This window comes from Mytilus edulis, chromosome 7, assembly GCF_963676685.1.
Source record: "Mytilus edulis chromosome 7, xbMytEdul2.2, whole genome shotgun sequence".
Taxonomy (NCBI): Eukaryota; Metazoa; Mollusca; class Bivalvia; order Mytilida; family Mytilidae; genus Mytilus; species Mytilus edulis.
This window is the reverse complement of record NC_092350.1, coordinates 33,763,800-33,789,512: the sequence shown is the minus strand read 5'-3', so window position 1 is coordinate 33,789,512 and position 25,713 is coordinate 33,763,800. Positions and strand designations below refer to the sequence as shown.

Here is a 25,713-nt window from a genome sequence, read left to right as displayed (position 1 = left end):
GTTTTTAAACTTATCAAATACGAAATGCAATGCACAGACTCCTCTAGGAGGAAACGGGAACAGCCAAACATTTTTACGGTAATTTCGTACGCTTCGACCTATAAAAATACTGTATTTGTCCTATTAGAATCGAAATAATTCCTTCATGTCATGCTCTATGCTCATTTTACCATGGGTAGGCATTATATTTGACCACATTTTACACCTCGCTAGAGCATGACATGAAGGAATTATTTCTTAATTAATAAATTCAGAAGAAAGAGGAATTCTTATTAAAATTTAAATTGATGTCAACTCAATGCTAGAACTCTTTTCAATTCACCTATAACCAAGAGAAGTGGTCATGTAATTTATTGTTTGTATAGCTTTTATATATTATTGAAATGATTTCAGTTTGGCTGGTGGAGAATTATTTGACAGAATAGCAGCAGAAGATTACAAAATGACTGAGTGTGAGGTTATCAACTACATGAGACAGATCTGTGATGGACTTAAACACATGCATGAGAACAGCATTGTCCATCTGGATGTTAAAGTAAGTCTTAAAAAATGGTGAATGTTTGTAAAGTGTTTTAAAATCTGTTATCCATGCTATAGAGAGATAAGATTTGGCATCAATTAATTCAGACATAAATGAAAGGAGATATGGGATATATGCCAATACATTTTATTAAAGACAGCATTTTAACAACAAAAATTAGCATCAAAAGGATAAAAATCAGTTTTAAACAACAGACATGTTTCTAGGGCTTTTGACATTACTGCAAAACAATATATAAGAGCAATTAGTTTTTCACATCTTCTACTCGTGCAAATTTTACAAACAATGGATTTATTTTTTAATTCATTCAACATCCAACATTCAACCTTGTCGTACCCTGGAAATTTTTTCTCAAACAATCAAGAAAATGTTTATCTTATAATGTACACCAATACATCAATAAATACATCTACACTTCAAGAAGGGTGAACTGAAAGAAAATCATGATGTGTCCACAGTATTGCATGTCTCTGGTACAATTTGTATATATTTTCTTTTCAATAACATGTTATTATGCAAATCAACTATATATGAATATAAATTAATTTATTGCATTGTTTTTTTAGCCTGAAAATGTGATGTGTACAACTAAGAATTCCAATGAAGTGAAAATGATTGACTTTGGATTAGCTACTAAATTAAACCCTGATGAAATTGTTAAAGTAACAACAGCTACAGCAGAGTTTGCTGCCCCTGAAATTGTAGATCGTGAACCAGTAGGATTTTATACTGACATGTGGGCAGTTGGTGTTTTAGCTTATGTTTTGTAAGTATAAGAAAATGTTTGTATATTATTTTGTTGTTGAAACATTGCTAACTTTCAGAAAAATTGTTGAGATATTTTGATAGGTTGATACATCGTTTGCAAGAACTTTGAGATTGTACAATGTAAATTAGAAGTAGACATATTTTATATCTTTATCAATGCATTCAGGTTTTCATTATTTTATAAATATTTGTAATTAATCGTAATAGTCTATATGTATCCATATTTTATAACATGTACACCACTTCCTGCTGTCTGTCTTCTAAACCACACTGAAAAAGTTTAAATTACAAGTTTTGGAGTATTAGTGTATTTCTGAGAGAAATTAAATGTATTTTTAACTATTTTGTTAGATTGAGTGGATTATCCCCCTTTGCTGGAGAAGATGATTTGGAAACATTAGCCAATGTACAGAGATGTGACTGGGAGTTTGCAGATGATGCTTTTGCAAATATATCCCCTGAGGCTAAGGACTTTATCAGAAAACTCCTCATCAGACAACCACAGTATGTACTTATTGTAACCACTGTAAAATATCATAGACTTTATTGACTTTTGTAGTAGAGTTACTACCAGTCATACTTTTCAGTCTCCATTAGAGTTAACATGTTAAATATTCCATGAAGTTTTAGTCTACATGTACAGTTAGCTTAGAAATATAAATATTAAACAACAAATGTATCGTATCAGGAATTTATTTGTGCTAATTTTCCTGGTACATGTATACATTTGACTGTAAAATTTTCCATTCTCATACATTACTGTTCATTGTATAATGCCATAAACTGTGAATAATGAACACAGTGAAAACTTGATTGCCTGGTTTAAGGCTCAAACTGCTTACAAAACTGGAAGTAAATTTCAACGATATACAGTAATGAGGGGGGATAGTACCTTTATCGGGACTCCAGATCGGGTGTTTTTAAACTCAGGATTTCGGGATTGACCCTTTCGGGATCCGGGAATTCTTTTTTTTTGATTTCCGGACCTCAGGATTTCGTATTATTAAGCCCTGGATTTAGGGATTTCGGGTTTTTAAGCCCGGGATTTCGGGATCAGGACCCCTCCTATCCCCCCTCAGTAATTGAGCATTACATTACTATCTTTTTAGACAATACTTAGTAAGAAGCACATCTGGCTACCTTAACACCATTTAGAAATTGCAAAGAATCAATGAAACTACAAGTAATCCTATTATATTGGTACAAATTTATATTTCAGGAGGAGGATGACAGTCCATGAATGTTTAGATCATGATTGGATGAAGGTATGTGAAATAAAACACAGTTTACACTCACTGTATTATAAAATGAGGGTTAAATGTCAAAAAGTTGTCAAAGCAAGGCGCAATTATCAAAGACACACAAACTCACAAGTCAAATAAACTGACAATCATATGGCAAAAAAGAAAAAGATAAAATGACAAAAACTAGTACACAAAAAACACTACCTAGAAAAACTAAAGACTGAGCAACACAAACCCTACCAAAACCAGGGGTTGATGGATGTAACTGAGCAACACAAACCCTACCAAAACCAGGGGGTGATGGATGTAACTGAGCAACACAAACCCTACCAAAACCAGGGGTTGATGGATGTAACTGAGCAACACAAACCCTACCAAAACCAGGGGGTGATGGATGTAACTGAGCAACACAAACCCTACCAAAACCAGGGGTTGATGGATGTAACTGAGCAACACAAACCCTACCAAAACCAGGGGTTGATGGATGTAACTGAGCAACACAAACCCTACCAAAACCAGGGGTTGATGGATGTAACTGAGCAACACAAACCCTACCAAAACCAGGGGTTGATGGATGTAACTGAGCAACACAAACCCTACCAAAACCAGGGGTTGATGGATGTAACTGAGCAACACAAACCCTACCAAAACCAGGGGGTGATGGATGTAACTGAGCAACACAAACCCTACCAAAACCAGGGGTTGATGGATGTAACTGAGCAACACAAACCCTACCAAAACCAGGGGTTGATGGATGTAACTGAGCAACACAAACCCTACCAAAACCAGGGGTTGATGGATGTAACTGAGCAACACAAACCCTACCAAAACCAGGGGTTGATGGATGTAACTGAGCAACACAAACCCTACCAAAACCAGGGGGTGATGGATGTAACTGAGCAACACAAACCCTACCAAAACCAGGGGTTGATGGATGTAACTGAGCAACACAAACCCTACCAAAACCAGGGGTTGATGGATGTAACTGAGCAACACAAACCCTACCAAAACCAGGGGTTGATGGATGTAACTGAGCAACACAAACCCTACCAAAACCAGGGGTTGATGGATGTAACTGAGCAACACAAACCCTACCAAAAACCAGGGGTTGATGGATGTAACTGAGCAACACAAACCCTACCAAAACCAGGGGTTGATGGATGTAACTGAGCAACACAAACCCTACCAAAACCAGGGGTTGATGGATGTAACTGAGCAACACAAACCCTACCAAAACCAGGGGTTGATGGATGTTACTTGCCAAATTAAATTGATTAAATTTAAAGATAATGTATATTGTGTTATTTGTATTATATTCTCACTTGCAGGACAGCAATTCTAATTATTTATCTTAAATCTGGATTTATTTTTTAGGGTGACCTCAGTGGTCGTACAACCAGAATTCCATCAAGTCGCTATGACAGCATTAGATCAAAAATGAGAGCAAAATATGTAAGTATATCTGGTGAATTTGTGTTGCTTTTTAACTGAAAAAAAAATGCTTTCAGGTATGGAAATGGGCACTAGTTATCTACATGCTTCACCTCTTACATTTAAAGTCATATGAAACCTCAAATTAAAAAAAAATATGCACAATTCTTTTATAACTAAATGGATAGTTTTCATAATACAACTTAGGTACATATACTTTTTTCTGAGGAAAATTCTTTAATTTGTCCACATTTAGAAGAAGTTTTCTTTTTTTTAATTGCTTGCTTCCAGGAATCAACTCGCCTACATATTTTCCGTATGCATAGTGACCTTAGCGTGACCCTCCCCGTACAAAAATATGGTGATCCCAATACACATGGATCTGTTATTTAAATAAACAATTATCTGATTGTACATGTTAAACACATGCTCAATGTCCATGCTTTTTGTTGATTGTTTACTATAAGGTGACAATCGGTAAATTTTAGCTTCAAAACACGGCATTTAATGAGCAGCCATATTTGTTGAATCATAACAGACAGGGAGAACAAAAATTGACGATTATACAATATATTTGCATAAAAAATGATAAATTCGTGCACAGAGGACTAAGTTTATGATATATACATGCATTGGTTCAACAATTGGATAAACATTATTTTTCACCTGTCACTCGTTTCATATGACTTTAATTTAAAAATTAAAATAATAATTTTATTTTTTATTTTTCCATAAGTAAATAATTCTTTAAAAATTTATATAAAACTCTTTTAATATAATCATTATATGTTGTTTTCAAAAAAGAATAATTGTTTGTTCCTAGATTATTTTATACCATTTTATTTTTAGGCTGACTGGCCAGCTCCAAACCCAGCTATTGGTCGTATTGCAAACTTTGGTGCTCTTAGGAAAAACAGACCTAAAGACTTCTCAATCTTTGATTCATACTTTGGTAAGTACAATATATATTGTATAATTTTTTAATTAATTGATTTTAGATATTTTTATATTTTCTAAATGAAATTAAATAAAAAGACAGTATATATTGGGAGCTTAAAATGGATATTATTATTCTAGAATCTATTTAAAGTCACAGAGATTATATATTTTCTATTTTGTTTTATTTTAGATCGCAAAGAAGCAGCTCCTAGATTTATCCGTAAACCAAGAAATATTCTGGCTGCTGAGGGTCAGTCCACCAAATTTGATTGTAAAATCATTGGGGCTTCCCCACCAATTGTCACATGGTAAATAGTATGAAATTCAAAACAGTGTGGCTGTGGCCATTGATTGACACATTAAATTCATCCATTGACTGGGACAATTTACGTGAACGTTTGTCTGTAACGACCACTGTTCACGACGTACCTACCATAGACATTTAAACTGTGGGGTCACCAAAGGTTTCTTAACGCCTTTAATTATAAAGTAATTCGAAAAAATAATCAGGAATAACCTTTATGTTTTGATTTATATAATTGGTATAAATCAAAACATCGTGTTATTTCTGATTAATTTTTCGAATTACTTTATTGAGGTGTTGAGAACCTTTGGTGGCCCCATAGTTTAAGTGTCTTTAAAAAGTACATAGTGATCAGTGGTCGTTATATATACAAACGTTCACCTAAATTGTCCCAGTTAATGGATGAATTTAATGTGTCAATCAATGGCCACAGCCACACTGTTTTGAATTTTATTCTATATAAATTTCATTGTAAAATTATTGGAGCTTCACCACCAATTGTCACATGGTAAATATATAAATTTGATTGTAAAATCATTGGAGCTTCACCACCAATTGTCACATGGTAAATATATAAATTTGATTGTAAAATCATTGGGGCTTCCCCACCAATTGTCACATGGTAAATATATAAATTTGATTGTAAAATCATTGGAGCTTCCCCACCAATTGTCACATGGTAAATATATATTACTTTATATAAAATCATCTGTATTAGTAATTGTTATCTGTGATTTTCATAACCCAATGATAGATTTGTTTATACACATAGATTTGAGTTCAATCTTGCAGTTAGTACATATAAAATATTATTGTAGAGATTTGTAAATCTTCAGATGACCTTTGAATAAAAACAAAAGAATTAACTGTATTTAAAGTGACTAAAACTTGCTATGATTATGATTTCAGGTCATATGACAATTCAGTTCTATCTCAAAGTGTCAAATACATGCAAAAATACAGAGGCAATGAGTATGAGCTCAAGATCAGTAGACTGAAAATGGCTGACAAGGGACTTTATACTGTCATTGCTGAAAATTCATTTGGAAAACGTGAAGAACATGCTACACTCAAAGTTGAAGGTTATTATACAATTTATGTTATTTTTTGTCATTTTTGTTTCTGAAAAATACTTGTCCAAACTTGTCCACAATCATCATTAAGGTATCTAGTGTCTGATTATAGATAAATTATAGATAACTGACATGGTTTTTTTTTGTCATTTTTGTTTCAAAATACTACAATAACTTTTGTTTTTGAAAAAAAACACATACTTTTATTTATTACAAATAGTTTTTTTTGTTTTATTTATATTCCTTGTTTTTTCGTTTTCGTTTTATATTCAATATATAGTTGTCTATTAGTGATTTTGTTTTGTTTTCCTAGTATTGTTATGAAGATGTCTGACTACTATATTTTTTTATTTCAGTCAATCCCGAACTACAAAGGACAAACAGTAGGGATACCACACCAATGAGAAGGTAAGCGCTCAGGTTACGGTAGATTTGCAAGCAATATAATGTATAACTTACCATAATTTAAACCATGATGTTCTGGAATATATGCATATGTATAACATTTTCACATAAGATATCTTTGGATACAGCAACCCTAATCAACTTTTATTTTTATGCCCCACCTACGATAGAAGAGGGGTATTATGTTTTCTGGTCTGTGGGTCTGTTCGTCGGTTCGACCGTCTGACTGTCTGTCCTACTTCATGTTAAAGTTTTTAGTTGAGGTAGTTTTTGATGAAGTTGAATTCCAATCAACTTGAAACTTAGTACACATGTTCCTTTTGATATGAACTTTTTTTGTAGAATATTGAATAGATTTCTGACAAAATCATAGGGATGGAGACATTTCTTGAAACAACGGAATATAAATAAGCAGGTTAAAGAAGTACAATTAACCTTTAGAGCTTCCTTTGTCAGGATATTTATGTTTTATCATTTTGTTCTTCAGGTCAAGACGACCATCCATGTCACCTGCTCCAGAGGTCAAACCAATTGAGGAAGCACCAAAGATTAGCTTTGGTTTACGTCCTCGTTTGATTCAAGCAGGGTCAGAGTTCAAACTGCTAACATGTGTACAGTCAACACCAGTACCAAAGGTAGGTCTTTGACACTTTTTCTGAAGACTTGCAATATACTTACATTTAAGTTTAAATTGTTTGTGACCTACAGAACAAATAGAAAATCTGTATCGAAAAAAGAAATACTTACTAAACAAAAATTATGTAAATGGCTGAATACCAATAAGAAATACTGAGGATCTGAAATTTTATGAGATCATTTTGAAATTAGTGTTAATAGATTATGAATAAATATACACCTGAGATAAATATTAATGGATTGGTTAACAAATGATAGTTGTGTTTGGATATTATGTTGAAAAATCATGAATGAAGAGGAATTTTATTAACAAGTATTAAATTTTTGTCTTTTTTGAGAATAACAATTTGTATGTTGTTTTATAATAAATAGGTAACCTGGTACAAGGATAACAAGGATGTGTCTAAAGATCCACACTACATGTGTTCTTACTCTGGTGGTGTCGCCACTATAGAGGTACAGTCTGCTAAAATAGCTGATACTGGTACCTACACATGTAGAGCCATCAATGAGCTAGGAGAACATGAAACATCATCTCGTGTTGTAGTTGAAGGTAACTAAAGACTTTTTATTTGACTTCAAAAGTGTATGTAATATTTGCATAAACCAGTAACTTTATATTATTATGGCAAAACTTGGAACACAAAAAACAATATGGCCAAAAATTGCAATTATGGAGAGAGTCTTTAAAGGAAATGAAGTCATTGTAAGAGATTTGTTCAAACAAGATTAAACTTTATTTTATATTGGAGAAAATAAAATCTATAGCTCATTACATTTGAATAATGTTGGTTTTTTTTCCTTTACATCTTAGGTTTTTTTGACAAACAAATCATTAAAACATTTGTATCCCCCTGTTATGATGTAACAAAAATTGTTTCTGTTTTACCGATTAAACTTATATTGTTCAATTACAGACCGAGCTCATGACTTTGACAAATCCGACATCTTTAAAAGTCACAAACAATCCAGAACAGCAAGGACAACAAAATCTGGATTTAGTTTCGCTGATTCTAGTAGTAGTTATAATGAAACATCCACATCATCATCTTCAACACGTACATCAAATAGATCGTCAAGACGTGTGGAAGAATCATCATATGAAGATTCATATTCATCTAGTAGGAGTTCACGTAGAGGTAACAAAACAATTCAATTATTTCTTTATACTCTAATTCTGATTTTTTTAAATTTAATTAGCTTACAAATTTCATTTACACCAGTATATCAGAATATGAGGCACCAATCTAGGATTTGGTTCAGGGAGAATGCTTATGCTCCAAATCCTTTGAAATAAAATTGAAACATGTACCCGTACTCCTTTTTATCTATAAAGCTTAGTGTTGGGAAATTATTGAATATGAATGCATAGATAAATTGAAGGAAATTAGTTTTTTGAGTGTTTCAAACTTCTTGAAGTTACTTGAAAAGTCTATGAGAGCAGAAGATAAATTTTATTTAAGAATTGAATGCTCTTTTTTGTAAATTTATTGGGGTGTAAAAGCGTCGACCGAAGTACATTTTGTTCCGCGCTTCATACTTAAAATGTGCACACGGTCAACGCTTTTACAACCATATAAAGTTACAAAAAAAAGCATTCAATACTTATAATTACATTTTTACCTATAGGATCCTGAAAACACGCCTTTTATCAATTTTTTATTTCATTTACCTGTACACTTTATTGTGGGACCTCGTGTCATCATGAATGAAAAGTTTTATTGTGTGATACAACTGCTTAAGGAATAACACGTGATGTACAGTTAGCCAATCAAAATAACGTATTATAGTGAAACATACATTTAATGTAATTATAAATGAATGGTTCAAACTTGTTGAATTTCCTGTATGTCAGTATTTGCAATGAGAACAGATAAATATTGCATTAATAATAAATTCTTTGGTTTTTTTTAAGATAAAAAACGGGAGCCATCAGTTGAAGCTCCAGAATTTACAACACAACTGTCACCTTTGTCTTTGAATGAAGGAGATAGGTTGAAGTTAACATGTACTGTAAAAGGTCAACCTGAACCTGAAGTAGAATGGTTTTATAATGGTCAGGTAGGTCAAAATATATATGTTTAACAGTAAGTCAAAATGTTTTATAAAATAAGTAGGAGAGAATGGAATACAACTTTTTGACATAAACAGTAAAATACTGTAAATTGATTTTTATTCCAATTTAAACTTATTTCAGGCATATTTTTCCAGCATATTGGTTATTATAACAGCCAATTTGTTTTTGCTACTGTGAAAAAGCGTTATTGAAATTCAAATAAATATGAAAATTTTAACAGATTGTCTCAGATATTTCTAATATAAGTCAATTTAAGCAAGATGAATAATTGTGATCTGGTTAGCTCACATCACATTAGCAAAGTATAAATTTTACAGATATGTCATTTACAAGAAAGATGTTTACTTTCTTGTTGATAATTGATTTTAAGATGATGGAGTCTTATAATATGATAACTACTATACAATTAAATATAACTCAACACACATATTCATATATTTTTGTCTTTTCAGCTCATGCAAAGTGATGATGCCATAAAAATATCTGCAATAGCAGGTCGCCATACATTAACAATAGACAGTTGTATCATTGATGACGATGGAAATTATGTGTGTAAAGCTAAAAATCCTGGAGGTCAAGCTTCCTCACGAACATCAGTTCAAGTTACTGGTAAGTTTTCATACATTTACGCTAAAGCCATGGTGGCCAAATTTTTTTCTTGTGTTTGTTTATTGAAAATTTATGGTTGATTTCAGTAGTTAAGAATCTTAACTGAATGTCTTTTTTTATTTGGTGCAAATGTATGTGTATATTTAGAGACAAATCATAATAAAAAAAAAATGTATCACTGTCAATACTTGGGTTGTGAATTTTTATCCCGCAGTTGGCAGGTGCACTCGACTCCAATCTTAATTTAAAATGTGGGTCTCTCAGGGCACTTTGACCTCCTCCATCAGTATAAACTTACTGCCACAAAATAGCACAATAGTAATGAAAGTGGTCTTAAACACAGATCAATCAATCAATCAACAAATCTTACCCAAAGTATAGTGACCTCTGAAAATTAAACTTAACATGAGGATGCTACTTTTGTTATTAAGAGAGTTCTTTTAGTTCCTATGCTAACATGTTTTATAATATGGTTTTCTGTTTATTTTGTAGAAAATCGACCTGTAAAATCCTCCACACCTCCACAAATAAAATCTTCATCACCTAGGCCAGACTTTATAGAACATCCAGCTGGTGTTAGTTTAGAAGACGGTGATAAAGCAACATTAGAATCTAGAATATCAGGTGAGGAATGTGTGTGTGTTTTCCTGTTCTCATTATGTTGCAAACATTGGTTTAAATGCTTATTTTAAGATTGTAAAAAAGTTGAAAAATATTCATATATTTTTTATAAGTTTTAGTAAGAATAAGCTTACTTCATATTTTAATTTCATGTTTATTTTTAGAAATGTGTTAATAGCACTATTAGTAATACAAAATGGTTAAATATACAACTTAACCATAAAGCTGACTATTGAGTAAATGTTTAAAAGACAAAATTAAGTACACACTAGTACTGTGCATACATTTCTAAAAGGTATAAAACTATAAACAATACTTTCAATTAGATATTCTTAAAGTCATTTACCTTTTTTAAATTCTATTTTTTGTTATGATTGTTAATTTGCTGTGTGAAGTTTCTATGTTCAGAATGGTTTGATTTGTCATTTTGATGTTTGAACTTGATTTTGGTGCATTAATTCCCAATATATATCCACCATAATGGCATTGCTACAAATGTTTGATTTTGAGTTTTACCTTTCAAAACATGTCTTGTACCTGGCAGAGCACTATTAATTTCTGTTACAATTGTTTTGTTTGCAATAATATCTGAATCAGATAGAATCAACCTTATACAAGTGCATATATACCTGTACATTTATAAGATTTTGATTGATTTTGGAACCTTTAGATATGAAATAAAAGATGAATTTTGGTCTGTATTGTAGGGTTTTTATATCAATTTAATTTTCAAACATAACTGTAGAGATTTTTTCAACTAGAAATAATTAACAGATGTACATCTATTGATATTAATTTTCAAAAGGTCGATTTCTATCTGACATAGCTCATGTTTATAAAAAAAAAAAAAAAAAAGGATTATGAGAAGTCTTCTCACAGAGATAACAAAAGGGACCAGTCATTTGTAACCTCAAAAAGGGTTTTTCATTTTTTTGAAAGTTTAATGGTAGGGTATCCAATTTTTAAAAAGACATTATGACAAGACAGAAAATTACTAGAAAAGGACAAAGAAAACAGAAATTCAGACTTTATGAAAATTATAAACCACCCTGATTTGTAGGAAATCCTGAGGTAGAATGGTACAGAGGTCATGAATTAATAAAAGATTCAGCTGATTTCCAATATCATAAAGAAGGAGATATGTTTAAATTAATTATAGCTGAAGTTTTTCCAGAAGATACAGGAATTTATAAATGTGTAGCTAAAAATTCATCTGGCACAACAACAAGTAGTTTTTATATAAAAGTTGAAGGTAAGAAAATCAATCAATAAATATAAATAAGAGTCAATTTTTAAATTGCACTCATTATATAGACAGCAATACAGTATTATACAACAGTTTAGAAAAGAAAGGAAGAACGCAAGATATCAGGAAAAAAAATTACGGGAAAAAAGCATGCAAAAGATCCATGAATTTGTTTGTATTTCTTTGAAGGATGATGAATGATTTGAAATGCATGTGTTACATATTTGTTTATTTTTGTATGAGATTTTATGTCTTGAATACCTTCACCAATGTTAAGAGTTTTCCTATTGTGGATTTGAAAATTTTGATTTCAAGAACGATGCATGGTTTTTTCACAGTCAAAATAGAATGTTTATTTTTCCATCTTGCAAGTACATTTTCTGAATACTTCTGTATTAAAAGAGAAATATTTTTTTCTAAATTATTTATTGATATAATTTGCAGAACCAGATGTAGACCCTTTAGCTCCAGTTTTCCTCTCACATCCCCAGTCACAGAGTATAGATGAAGGAACAGCATTCAAGGCATCATGTACACTTGACGAGGCTGACTCAGGTAAGATAGGATTCTTGTTTACAAAATATTACTGTAAACTCAGAAATTATTGGGAAGTTTTTGTGAATGTGAGCAACACGTCTGGATGGGTATCTCAATAATAAGAATTCTCATTCTGATATCTGATGCATGAATCTTAATGCAAATATTCCTCAAGGCGCAATAATCAATCTCACTCTTTTGTCCATTTTTCCCAAAATTGCATTTAATAATAAATACCTGCAATAATTTCTGAATTTACTACTCTCAATCAAATAGCACCATGTTTTAAGATGAATGTATAAATTTGAAGTTCAATGTTAGCTGATTTAGACCCCTTATGTTGACAGATAAAGCTGGTACCTTTGACTTATGTATGTAATATTTGCTACTGTACATAAAACACTAATCTATCGATTCTTCTAAATATATTTCTATTTTACAGTCAAATGGAGCAAGGATGGTACTGAAGTAGAGAACACCGGAAGATTTAAATTTACACAAGATGAAAACAAATTCACATTTGAAATCCCTGCAGCTTTAGCTACCGATTCTGGTGAATACACAGTAACAGCCAAGAATAGCCGAGGCTCCTCCCAATGGGTATTCACCCTTAGTGTTGCTGTAAGTTCGTCACCTGTAGCCGATATTGACGTTGTCAAACTTATAGAAGACATGCAGGTGAGAATGACAGTCAGGCATTAGTTCAGAGTTCTAGGTCATCATAGATAGTGCTAGTTTTTGTACTATGGATTCATTTACTTTTATGGGTACCACTTTGTCATGAATTGAAGAAAAAATGTAAATTTTATTAGATATTTGATTTTGATGTTTTGCAAAACAAATTGCCAGAAAATTTGAAAATTTGTACTTGGTTAACATTTAAATTTGTGGTTTACATATACCACTGGAATGTGCGAAAACCCCACCCAGATAAATACTGAACCTACAGTAGTGGTATAATTTGTACTCAACTTTTAATAATGGATGCTGTACTCTACTGTGTTGGGTAGGGAACAGCATGCCATTTTACAAAAATGATTTTAAAAAATCCATATCAATTTTGAATACATTTGTATTACATTTGTAGTACAAAAATCACTAAATTAACAAAACTATTGTGATGACCAGTTGAACAATATATATATATTTATAGCATACATTACATGTAAGATTGTTGTCTTAGCTAGTCTGTAGTGCTTGTCTTACATAATATATAGTCAAATGTTAGTGTATAGTAATGTCCAGTCTTTGTGTAGTATAAAAGTATATTAACAATTAGATGTTTGAAAAATAGTTAATTTTAAATTTTAGAAAAGACATAGTAAATTTTGAGATGATTTCATATTGAAACCTTGATTTTTACAATGCAAAGAAAACAAATTTTATTATTAGAATGTAGTTGCTGTGTACAGCTCAAAAACCTTTTTGATCCATTATATGATATAAGATGGAATTTGGCATGAATTGTTTTAAATTTAGGGGAAAGAGTTTATTTCAATTCACTAAAGCAAGCACAACAAGATGAATGTATTGTATAAATGTATATAGCTATGCCTGAAGCATGTCATCTCATGTATTGTTGTCTTTTGTTTAGTCTGTATTACCTGTAGTATTACCTTATTGCTATTTAGGAATCTATGGCACTTCACCTGAAAACTTGTGAAGCTAAAACTATTGATGTTATGTAACAATCACTTGCCTGGCAAGTCTTGCCATGAAACATACATCTAATATAATTATAACATAAAGTAAAACAGTATATTTGATGTAGAAATGTGTAGTGATAACATGACTAAATATATTACACTGGTTCAGTGCACACCGCACATGACACTGGCTTGGTTGTCTCGTGTTAATGTATTTGCCTCCAGTGTGGGAAGTTGTTCATTCAAACTCAAGACTTAAAAATTTGTGTTTGCAGTTTCTTCGCTAAGCCTGCAGCATTTATGAGTAAGAGCAAGAGTCGTCAGCTCTGAGTCAGAAGAAAGTGTCAGGGTAAGGTGACATGTCTTTATGCTGACTGTTTCCTTGCTTGTGAACTAGCACATTAAAAGTCTGACTCAGCATATTGGTCTAGTACAAAGAAGGGTTAATATTCATATAACAATAACATGATCTCGTCCTGAACATGCATATTAATTTGATACTTGATGTTAACCAGCTATCCATGATAATCACCACACAACACATGTTTCTGGCCTAATTTCACATCACTATTACCAGCTGTATATATGCTCAAGAAGAAATATTTCAAATGCAATTTATGCTAAATCATCAGAATCACCAAAAAACCAATAGGACTAGTACAGAACAGACAATCACTCAGTAGTCAACTATGTCTGGGGAAAAGCTAGTCTTTTTCCAGTTAAAAAAAAAATATATAGATCAAGATTTATGGCAGATGACTACAAATTATCAGTATGTTTTTTTCTTGAGTTTGTCTTCCTCTTAATGATGCCACAAGATTATGCAATTGAATTAAACCTGTTCATTTATGAAAAAGTAGATGTGGGAAATTCGCCAATGAAACTGGTACAGGAACATTATAATACAATAAAACAAAAGAAGATATCTTGGTTAACATACTGTGTAGTCATTCTCATGCATTTCGAAAAAAAACTATTTTTGAAAATATTTGGTTTCATAGTTTAGTAAAATTCTGCTTATAGAGAAATTAAACCTTTTTAAACATGTACATGTGTATTTTACATTTACCCACAAAATCCATAAAAATCCGTTGATTAATAATGAATATAATCAAGATTTATGGCAGATGACTACAAATTATCAGTATGTTTTTTTCTTGAGTTTTTTTTCCGAAACGTCTGAACAATTGGTTTATTTATACAATTATAATAATGAATCCACAAAATACATCAAGAATAGACAAGTTATGAAGAAATTTATGAGAGACTATTGATTTTAAACTAGCTAGACTGTAAGCATTTTACAGTAAAACAATATTCTTTTAACAAATTCTGAGACTGATTTCACAAAAAATCTTATGATTAAAATTGATTGTAAGTTATACTGTATTGTTCATGACTTAAAAGTCTTTTTACTCAGAATTTTTTTGTGAACTAAGTTGCTGTTTATATGACTTTTAAGGAGTAATGTCTAATATATATTCCTGCTAATATATATATTTTGTTCTGATTTTTATTTTCAGTAAAAGAACAGGCTTGAAGATTCTCTCTACATATCATTTACTACATAACAACATGGGATTGTGGCCCACACATGAACAGATTGCTCACTAACCTACGAGTGAAAGTTGTGTGATTATCAGCTATTTTTAGACTTACATGCTTTCTGGATGTGATAAATTTCAACACTTCTTTGGCTATATGCCAAAAGAATGTAAAATCTGTATGAGGATTGTACCAGAGGCATATATTTTCAAATTGATTGTAACTTTTGTTTTATCATTTCATCATGATCTTTTAAGTCTCAATCATTTTCGCTTCTTCATCGGCTAAGTTTTGCTGAGTGATTCTTGTTTTAAGACTTTTCTATAATATGGTAATTTTCTTACGAATTTTGTAACAAAATAAATTTCAAAAGAGAAAAAAAATGGAAAAAGATCAGAAGACAATTGGTAAATTGTAGATGTAATATTATATTAGTTTTCTTCTCTTTCGCTTTAGCTGTAAGATTGTTACTGTATTAAGAAAAGTCTAAGGAAACAAAATGACTTTATTGGTAATATTATATTGTATATAGATATTGTTTGATTGAAAGAATTAACTTGTATCTTTTGCCTATAAGCATAACATTATTTTTTCAATTTTTGAATAAAGTAACAAGTAAAATTTCACAGTTTTCTGTGCAAAAGATAAGTTTAAAGAATCAAATGCTGAAATTTTAGTTATTTTTATGCCATAGAATTTTCACATAAATTTATGCATGAAACATGAACATTTAGAAATTAAGTACTGATTTTTATATATCATAAATGTTATTTATGAAACATTTGTGATAAGTGCAGATTTTGATAAAGTAGTGTTGTGGGTTATAGGCAAGGAAAGGATTGTTTGTAGTTCAATGAACAGATATAGATTTTAATATATTTTTAACTGATAAAATAATTTATTTGAAGAGAAAAATTATTTAATTAAATTATTGCTGTTATTTTTTAACTTATTTTTTATATTGGTGCAATAAGTAACAACTGTGTTGTTGATTGAGTTTTTAAGCATGATAAGATTATTTGAGATTTTTATTTTACTTTTGCTGAGGGTACATGTAGCTTTATTTGAATTTCGTATTGTGTTAATTTTAAGTAATTAATCAAAAAATGAATCAATTTAGTTCATTTAAACTATTAACCATTACTGGAAGATGCTCATAAGATTGGAACTCTAGTATATCATGTGCTTTTATCATGTTTCTAAACATTATTATTTATATAAGTTTGGTGTGGTTTCAAGGGGAGTAACTCTTTCTTTGCCTGTTTATGCAGTATAATATTGATGACCTGTGATAATCAGCCCTTCTGGGTAAATGTTTTAATTTTCTTACAGGTTTACAAAAATATATTAACTGACTTTTATATTTTTAAAAAGAGACATATATATAAGACAAATCAGTATGATATATAACATTCAATGAGATAAGAAAGACAAAATTATTCTGTGATAAACAAATTCATTTTGATAATTACAGAAAAATAATTACCATTTCCTTAATGTTATCAAAGTGAATAAATTTATAATTCATAGTTGTATTTCAGCTCTGTAATGAAAATTTTGCCATTTACCCAGCAAGTCTGAAGAAAGACCCCCAGTAATCCCACCGGAATAATCCCACCGGAGCTATTTGCTGTGATGTTCTGTATTATTATCACTGCCCCATGCTTTACCTCTTTTATGAAAATGTTATCAAATAAAATGCTGTTCTAAAGAATCTGGTGTTAATCTTGTTTTTTTCCATGATATATCCTAATGTATCTGTTATATATGATTTGATGATTTTCTTTACCCTAAGAAATCTCTCGCCATAAAAGTTTATCATTTCATGTTTCTGCCAGACAAGTTTAACATTTAATGTTATGGCAGGACAATTATAGCTATGAATAAATGGCCATCTGAGGTATATTTCAAAAGGATAGCAACCCAACATCACAAAAAATAAAAAGACATCTAGATGTCAAGATACAGTCTCCAATAGTAGGCAAGAATCTACACAAAATCTGATCTTTAAAAGAAGAGTGAATAAATCAAAGAGCATTAATTTTGATCTTGTGCAATCATAATGACGACATATTAGCTGGTTAACATAAGATCACATTCAGAAAGAGATTAACAACTATATTTCACTGTATGGCTTTCAACCATGAGCAAACGCCATACCACAGATTCCGCTGTATTAAAAGGCTATGAAATGACAAATTTAAAACAATACTAAAGAGAAACGAAAGACCTAATTTATGTACAAAATAATGAACGAAAAAACAAATGTGTTACACAGCTACAAATGACAACCAAGGAATTACAGGCTCCTGACTTGGGACAGATACATACAGAATGGTTGGTCTATCAGTCCATCTATTCCATATCAGTTTTTACATCCGATTACTGTATTAAGGAATTCAGGTTGTATGTTGCCAAAGGTATTTCTACCAAAGTGACTTGTGTTTTTGAATGATAACAGAATATGTTTCGTATAATTATGTGTGAAAAATAACATTCCTTTTCGTTTGTTATATATTAATTTCATCAAACAATATTCATGGAAATAATTTTTAACGCAATAATAATAAATATGAAAAGGTGTTGTGAGACATATATATATGTCAACATCCAATCAAGAACACCAAAATTTGTATTAACACATTCGGAAGAATATCTCAAGAATGATTTGCAACAAATCCAAGAAAATATGTATGCTTACTCAAATCCAATCAATTAAAAAAAGAAGTATTATAGAAGAGTGTCCACCATGCACTTGCACTGCACTAATAGTAGAATAGAATGATATTAAAAGGAATAAAAATTATAAGTAACTGTTATACATATTTAATTTATAACAACAAACCAGAGTAAACTGATAACAAATGATTATATCACATACAATATAATATTTATTACTGTGAGGTTGAATTCTGTGTCATGACTATATTCATCATCCACACTATCTATGTACTTTAACCTCAGTTTCAGGTATAAAGAGATGTGATTTCTTTCTGAGACGAGTGCTTTTGACCATCCACCAGAATTTGCAGTTACCGATGTTCAGTTCATCAGTTCTTTAATTAGTTTTGGTTAAAGATAGTTTACAATGGAAAAAAAAAGCTTATAATAACAAAACATAATTCAATTTTGAAGAGTTATGCCCCTTTACAAATGGAAACATTTGCTTAATTTTTCATTTCCATTCTTTTACTTTAGTTTGCCTCAACCAAATGTTATGAAACTTGTACACAATGCTGACTACCACAAAATACAGATCAAGTTTGAAATTTCATGGTGTCAATTTAACAGTTCTAGAGTTATGCCCCTTTCCAAATGGAAAAACTGCGGATTTTTTTGGTTTCTGTTCTCTAACTTAGGTTAGCCTCAACCAAATGTTATGAAACTTACACAACATGCTTATTACCACAAAGTACAGATAAAGTTTAAATTTTTGGTCATGTAATTTCTCACCTATTATGATACAAGAGTGCACATGCTGAAATGTCTTGCCTTCTTTACTTATCATTAATATTATGTTGATAGTCCTAAATATAAAGCTTTTTTACAAATTATGTAAATATAACATTAACCAAGAAATCTAAACTTTGACCAATGAACCATGAAAATGAGGTCAAGGTCAGATGAACCATACCAGGCAGAAATGTACAGCTAACAATTCTTCCATACAACAAATACAGTTGACGTATTGCTTATAGTTTAAGATAACAGACCAAAACACAAAAACTTAACACTGAGCAATTATAATCCGTGAAAATGAGGTCAAGGTCAAATAAAACCTGTGCGACTGACATATTGATCATAAAGTATTTCCATACAATAAATATAAAAAAAGACCAAAACTCAAAACTTAACTTTGACCACTGAACCATGAAAATGAGGTCAAGGTCAGATGACACCTGCCAGCTAGACATGTACACCTAACAATCATTTCATACACCAAATATAGTTGACCTATTTCATACTGTATAGGGAAAAAAGACAAAAACACAAAAACTTAACTTTAACCACTGAACCATGAAAATGAGGTTAAGGTCAGATGACACCTGCCAGCTAGACATACACCTTACAATCATTCCATACACCAAATATAGTAGACCTATTGCATACAGTATAAGAAAAACAGACCAAAACACAAAAACTTAACTTTGACCACTGAACCATGAAAATTAGGTCAAGGTCAGAAGACACCTGCCAGTTGGACGTGTACACCTTACAGTCCTTCCATACAACGAATATACATTTACTTGACCTATTGCTTATAGTATCAAAGATATGGACTTGACCACCTAAACTTAACCTTGTTCACTGATTCAAGTAGTCACTGAACCATGAAAATGAGTCCAAGGACATTGAACATGTGACTGACGGAAACTTCGTAACATGAGGCATCTATATACAAAGTATGAAGCATCCAGGTCTTCCACCTTCTAAAATATAAAGCTTTTAAGGAGTTCAGGGCCGTAACTACCTATGAGGCAGGGGAGGCAACTGCCTCCCCTGAATTTTCTAATTTTTCTGAAGTAATAAAATAAAATATTGACAATATGTACACGAAGAACTTGAATTTATATTATAAACAACACAAGTTTACAGTTATAACAGTGCAGTTATCATGTTACGTGATATGTCTGTGATTATCCGTATTTGAGATCGAAAGTGAACCGTTTCAGTATATTTTTTTTCGTGTGGCCGTCAGTCTGTTTTTCACTGTATTGAGGGGGGTCAGTATTCGTACGAGAACACATATGAAACTTTGCTTTCGGCAATTTTGAATCCAAATTTAACTATTCACATTTATGTGGGGGTTCAATTAAGCAGAGGAAGTTCCTTTTGTATCGTGAATCTTTTAAGATATCGGAAATTCGTTACCGGCTGAATCAGCTGTTAGATCGGTTTTTTTAACGTCTCCCGATCGTACGAGAACATTATGGTCAATGCCTTAGTAGGTAAACACTCCCATTCATGGTAGCAGGGACTTTCTATACTAAGCATATACTAGACTAGATATAGGGAGATGTGGTGTGAGTGCCAATGAGACAACTCTCCACCCAAATAACAATTTATAAAAGTAAACCTTTATAGGTCAATGTACGGCCTTCAACATGGAACCTTGACTCACACTGAACAAAAAGCTATAAAGGGTCCCAAAATTACAAGTGTAAAACCATTCGAACGGGAAAACTATATATAAAAAAAATATAGAAAGTCCCTCTTGCGGTCTATAATCTTGCTTTATATATTTTTTTGAACTTACCAGTTTCTGAAAAAATATCTTTAAATACAGATAATAATTGCTTGCATGAAAATTGCTCCCAGGATCCAGCAAAACTGATCTTTCTTAAAGTAATCGAAGGAAAACGGGTCATTTTTAGCCATATCATTTGAGAAAAAATTATTTAATGTTAACAATTATAGGTCAAAGTACGGCCTTCAAGACGGAGCCTTGGCTCGACCCGAACAGCAATCTCAGCTTGTTTTCGCATAAAAGTTGCTTCTAGGTTCAAGCAATACTGATGTTTCCTAAAGTAAGGAAATCGAAGGGAAACAGCCAATGACTGAGAGAAAAAAATATGCTCAATCGGCGGCCCCAAACCCTGCCTCCCCTGAATTCGAACCCTAGTTACGGCCCTGGAGTTAGCTAACGCCGCCGCCGGATCACTATCCCTATGTCGAGCTTTCTGCCGCAGCCTCGACAAAAAATGATAACCATATTTGGTATATTGGTTCCTTGTAGCGTCTACATGTCTATCACACTGTGATCACCTGAACTCAACCTCATTACAGTGATCAAAATTATAGTTACAAGATAATGCCAATTTCTCAGATACTATAAGCAGTAGTATATGTGGTAAGTTTGGCAGGTTTCATATGACCTTGATCTCCTTCTTATGGTTCTATTAAGTTTCTGTGTTTTGGTGTGATTTTCAAATACTAGAACCAAGAAGTCAATTTCATTTGGTGTATGGAATAATTGTAAAGTGTATATAAAATTGAGAATGGAAATGGGGAATGTGCCAAAGAGATATGTCTGACTGTCTGGCAGGTAAAATTGTATCAATTGCCCTTGACCTCATTCTCATGGTTCATTAGTCAATGTTAAGTTTCTGTTGTTTGGTCCTACTAAGCATTATATCAGATACTATAAGTATAAAATCAACTATATTTGGTGTATGAAATGATCGTAAGGGTGACGTGTCTGTCTGGTATGATTTAGTTGACCTTGACCTCATTTTCATGGTTCATTGGTCAATATTTAATTTAATGGGTGTGTCTGTTTCTTTATAGATACTACAAGTAATAGGTTAACTATATTTGGTGCAAGGAATGATTGTAAGGTTACACTTTTGCATGTAATGTATCTCACATTCAAAGTTGACCTCATTTTCATAGTTCATTGGTATTCCTTGATTGGTTTGTTTCTTTTGTACTATAAGCAAAAGGTCAATTAATATATTTGTGTACGATATACACGTCTGTCTGTCAGGGTTTATCTGACCATGACCTTATTGTTATGATCAATGGTAATATTATTAACTTCATGTGATACTTGTTGTAAATCTTTATTTTAAGACTGTCAACATTTATCAATCATGGTTAGTAAAGCAAACGCGAAATTTTAGCGTGTTCACTTTTGTTATTTGTAACCTGCTGATATTCCATTTTCACACAGGCACTTGTCAGAAAAAAAAATTCTTATATACCTTAAAATTAAGGTATATAGGAATTTTTTTTCTGAGACAAGTGCCTGTGCATTTTCATCGAAACCCAATTTTCCAATATAGAGACATGCAAATAAAAAACGAAAACTATGTCAGCTAGATAACCTTGCCAATTCTTAAACAAAAGAATATTTCGTGACATGGCCTATTTCTATGACCTTGGATCTAAATTGACTTGTTCTCTTTGCTGCGCCGTGACCTTATATCTGAATTGACTTGTTCTCTTTGCTACATTAGTTCAGAGACATATAATGCATTTTTCTATAACAATAATGTCCCGATTAATAAACTTCTGTTAGTTTATTCCAGAAAACCTCGTTACTGTATTCATCATGTGGATATTTTATGTGTAAAATGTGAAAGAGATGTGCGTGTGTGGATGGCCTCTTCGTATCCTTAACAAGATGTTTGTTGGGGTGTCTTGACCATTTACATGTAATTGTTATCTACATTTTACAAGAGTTGTATATAAGTGTCTGCACCATAGATGTTATCTTACCAAAACAGACAAGGAACATATATATATGTTGTGTACAAGATGTAAGTTTGTACAAATTTTAATTTGTACAGGGTTTTTGTAAAAGTTATAATTTTTTTTACACCTACCTTCTTGCAACAGGTGATACAGGTTTATCTTATAAAATGTACCAGTGTAATGTTTTAAATTCAAAAAAATATACTTCAACCTAACATTTAGTGCTATTCTCCTCGTCTTCAAACTGGAAATGAGGATACCTGAATGGTTTAAATTCTAATTTTATTATTTTCCTTATACCATATTCATATCCATACAAAATCTTTGTGTGGTCTTATAATGTTTTTGTATCAATGCTCAGTATTAGACTGTATCAAGAAGTTGTGAAAATATGACAGAAATATGCGAAGCAAAAGACTGTGTGCTTGCATCATCCATTTTTGTTCAATAGGTCATAAAACACTGATGAGGGGGAAAGGGGGGGGGGGTCACTGATAATATATATATATATATATATATAATAAAAACTATAAAACAAATTCCCATACGTTTCGGCCATTACGGCCTTCTTCATTGGAATAAATTACAACATTGAAACAACAATTACATCACTTGGATACATTACGTTATAAAAACTTTTATGACGTTCATTTGCCGCGTTTTTCGCTTTTTCAATATAAATATATTTATCATCGTTCATACATTGTGTTGAGTCCTTCAGGTTCTAGAGTTTTTAATTTTTTTATCCAAAAGGCTTCTTTAGTTTTTCTGTAAGTTTCTGTCCCAAATACTCTTTCTATGGCGGTAACTTTTAAATTTGTTATTGAATGATTGTTCTGAATGAAATGGTTGGCTACTGGATCTTCTGTTTTCTTTGTTCGTATTTTTGAAAAGTACTATATATATATATAGCAATATATATAGATAAACTGTTCCCAGACCAAACATCTTGGTATATGTTCGGTAGATTATTAACTCTCCGACTCTCCGAACAGCTTATAGGATGTTGTTTTCCGTGTATGTTGACTGCAGACAATGTTTTTGTGTGTTCCTCCATATCCGAGCTTAAAGTTACTTGATTTAGCCTGGGAATTTTATACTAGTAATAATATAATAGTCCCAGATTTAGCTTAATTTAATGATAAAATTTCTGCACTGCTCATTATTGTATTGAACTACTTTATTAATTTATTATAGTTAACGATCATTCATTATGAATTTTCCTTTTCAATAAATAATAACTTATTTGCAATAAATAAAGACTTTTATTTGATGCTGAAGCAAGCATTTTAATTGCTAAAAGATGACCCTACCTATCTTTAGAACACCGTGAGGCGATCTCTAACAACACCGCAAAGGACTCCCCTATTGCAAAAAGGAGCACAAAGTGTCGGTAACACAATGTAGCACAAAGGGGCTTTATAGAGAACAAAGGACATTGAAGGAACTGTGTGTTTAATACGGAATATAGGGTCATTTCATCCGAAAAAAAAACCTACACTGTTTTAATTAAATACTAGCATTTAATCAGTAAGTTGAAGATTACCTTGTAGAAAATCAGTACGGATATGCATTGACAACATTTTTTTGTTATCAATAACGAAGAGTTCATTATGTTAAAATGTACATGTAAAAGGTTTCAAAACATGAACATAGAAAAGGCTTGAAATTAAACAGAAAAAAATTAAACAAACATTGTTTGTCAATACAACTTAGGTTAAGAAAAGGAAGCAATAAGCTTTTCCTGTCTGTTGAAGACTCAGTCAGTTTAGAAAAAAAAGAAACTGATATTCTATTGCACTTATATAATATGCATTTATTTATTCATTTATAAAAATGAGGGCGAAATGGTTTTTTTTTTAACTATAACTCGTAAAACAATGAAATGTGTTATAATAGTGTGCTTTAATGACCTTTACCTATATAAACGTCATCATTTTATTTGATAACATTTATTTATTCATTTAAAATAACAACATGATTGAAGAAAAATAGTAATTACTAATAAGTTTTTATATCATTAAATTTATTTTTATTTGAATTATTTCTATTTAAATTATTTTTATACGAAGTTTTTATGTCATATTAATTTGTGTGTAAGTTATCATTTTTTGTATGTCTAAACAGTTACTATAAGTCGTTTACATGAAGCCGAGTCCCAGATTGAACTAAGACACTAAAAATAAATGACTAAAACAACACATTTTGTAATCACAACATCTATTGTTATTTCCATGTAGGAATACAGACATGAAAATTAGCCAGACAAAATTTTGACATTTTTTTTGCAAAATTTTCAGCACAGGTTTCAAGCCAGACATAGCGCCGCCTCATTGAAGTCATACATCCCGGGGACCTAAGAATACACATGCCATGTTAGTTAATACAACTGGTCTATGGTATTTTGTTTTGTTACCACCAATGAAATTAACGGAAAATTTCAAATCTTCAACAGGGCGGTGCTAAATTAACTGACAATAAATATAGAACGAACGGAAATTTGTAATCACTTCACTTCATTTACCAGTTTACTGTTGATTAAAATAAATCAATATTCTGTCTATCAACAATGTCTTCACGGGCCTTGACCACAGAACATGCAGACTATGCTGTCCGAGTTGTTAACTGCGGGGGCACGATTGTTCGCCAGAGAGTCCGCATAGCAACCGAAGTCAGTCCTTTGCAAGACTCTGCCAGAGACCAGCGAAACAGAGACGAATACTTCGATGCCTTCATCATTGATTCTGATGACAACGCGGAAATGTCAGCCATAGGAAACCCACCGCGGATTCCCCCTACCATCGAAAGGGATCAGATAGAGATCGGACACGCAGATGACGCCCTGTCCGCCGTCTGCAGCGACCACACAAGCTCGTCCCCATCAAGTACCAGTC

General features: G+C 31.8%; 1 protein-coding gene across 43 annotated transcripts in view; it reads left to right on the top strand.

Annotated features, from left to right (window-relative positions):
- The window catches only part of LOC139481307 (twitchin-like), a 144,571-nt gene extending 127,235 nt beyond the window's left edge, over positions 1-17,336 (top strand). For 39 of the 43 annotated variants that reach the window (XM_071264539.1, XM_071264513.1, XM_071264537.1 and 36 more), the window contains 19 exons: positions 394-535; positions 1,108-1,307; positions 1,661-1,813; positions 2,529-2,574; positions 3,928-4,005; positions 4,834-4,936; positions 5,114-5,231; positions 6,137-6,309; positions 6,657-6,708; positions 7,193-7,340; positions 7,714-7,894; positions 8,259-8,480; positions 9,257-9,402; positions 9,871-10,027; positions 10,520-10,651; positions 11,709-11,900; positions 12,339-12,449; positions 12,874-13,109; positions 15,601-17,336. In XM_071264539.1, coding sequence (XP_071120640.1) covers positions 394-535; positions 1,108-1,307; positions 1,661-1,813; positions 2,529-2,574; positions 3,928-4,005; positions 4,834-4,936; positions 5,114-5,231; positions 6,137-6,309; positions 6,657-6,708; positions 7,193-7,340; positions 7,714-7,894; positions 8,259-8,480; positions 9,257-9,402; positions 9,871-10,027; positions 10,520-10,651; positions 11,709-11,900; positions 12,339-12,449; positions 12,874-13,109; positions 15,601-15,603 — 2,593 coding nt within the window. In that variant the 3' untranslated portion in view covers positions 15,604-17,336. The remainder of the gene's footprint in view (positions 1-393; positions 536-1,107; positions 1,308-1,660; positions 1,814-2,528; positions 2,575-3,927; positions 4,006-4,833; positions 4,937-5,113; positions 5,232-6,136; positions 6,310-6,656; positions 6,709-7,192; positions 7,341-7,713; positions 7,895-8,258; positions 8,481-9,256; positions 9,403-9,870; positions 10,028-10,519; positions 10,652-11,708; positions 11,901-12,338; positions 12,450-12,873; positions 13,110-15,600) is intronic. The other 4 variants (XM_071264543.1, XM_071264525.1, XM_071264512.1 and 1 more) reach the window with 3 other exon arrangements.
- Positions 17,337-25,713: the final 8,377 nt, after the last annotated feature.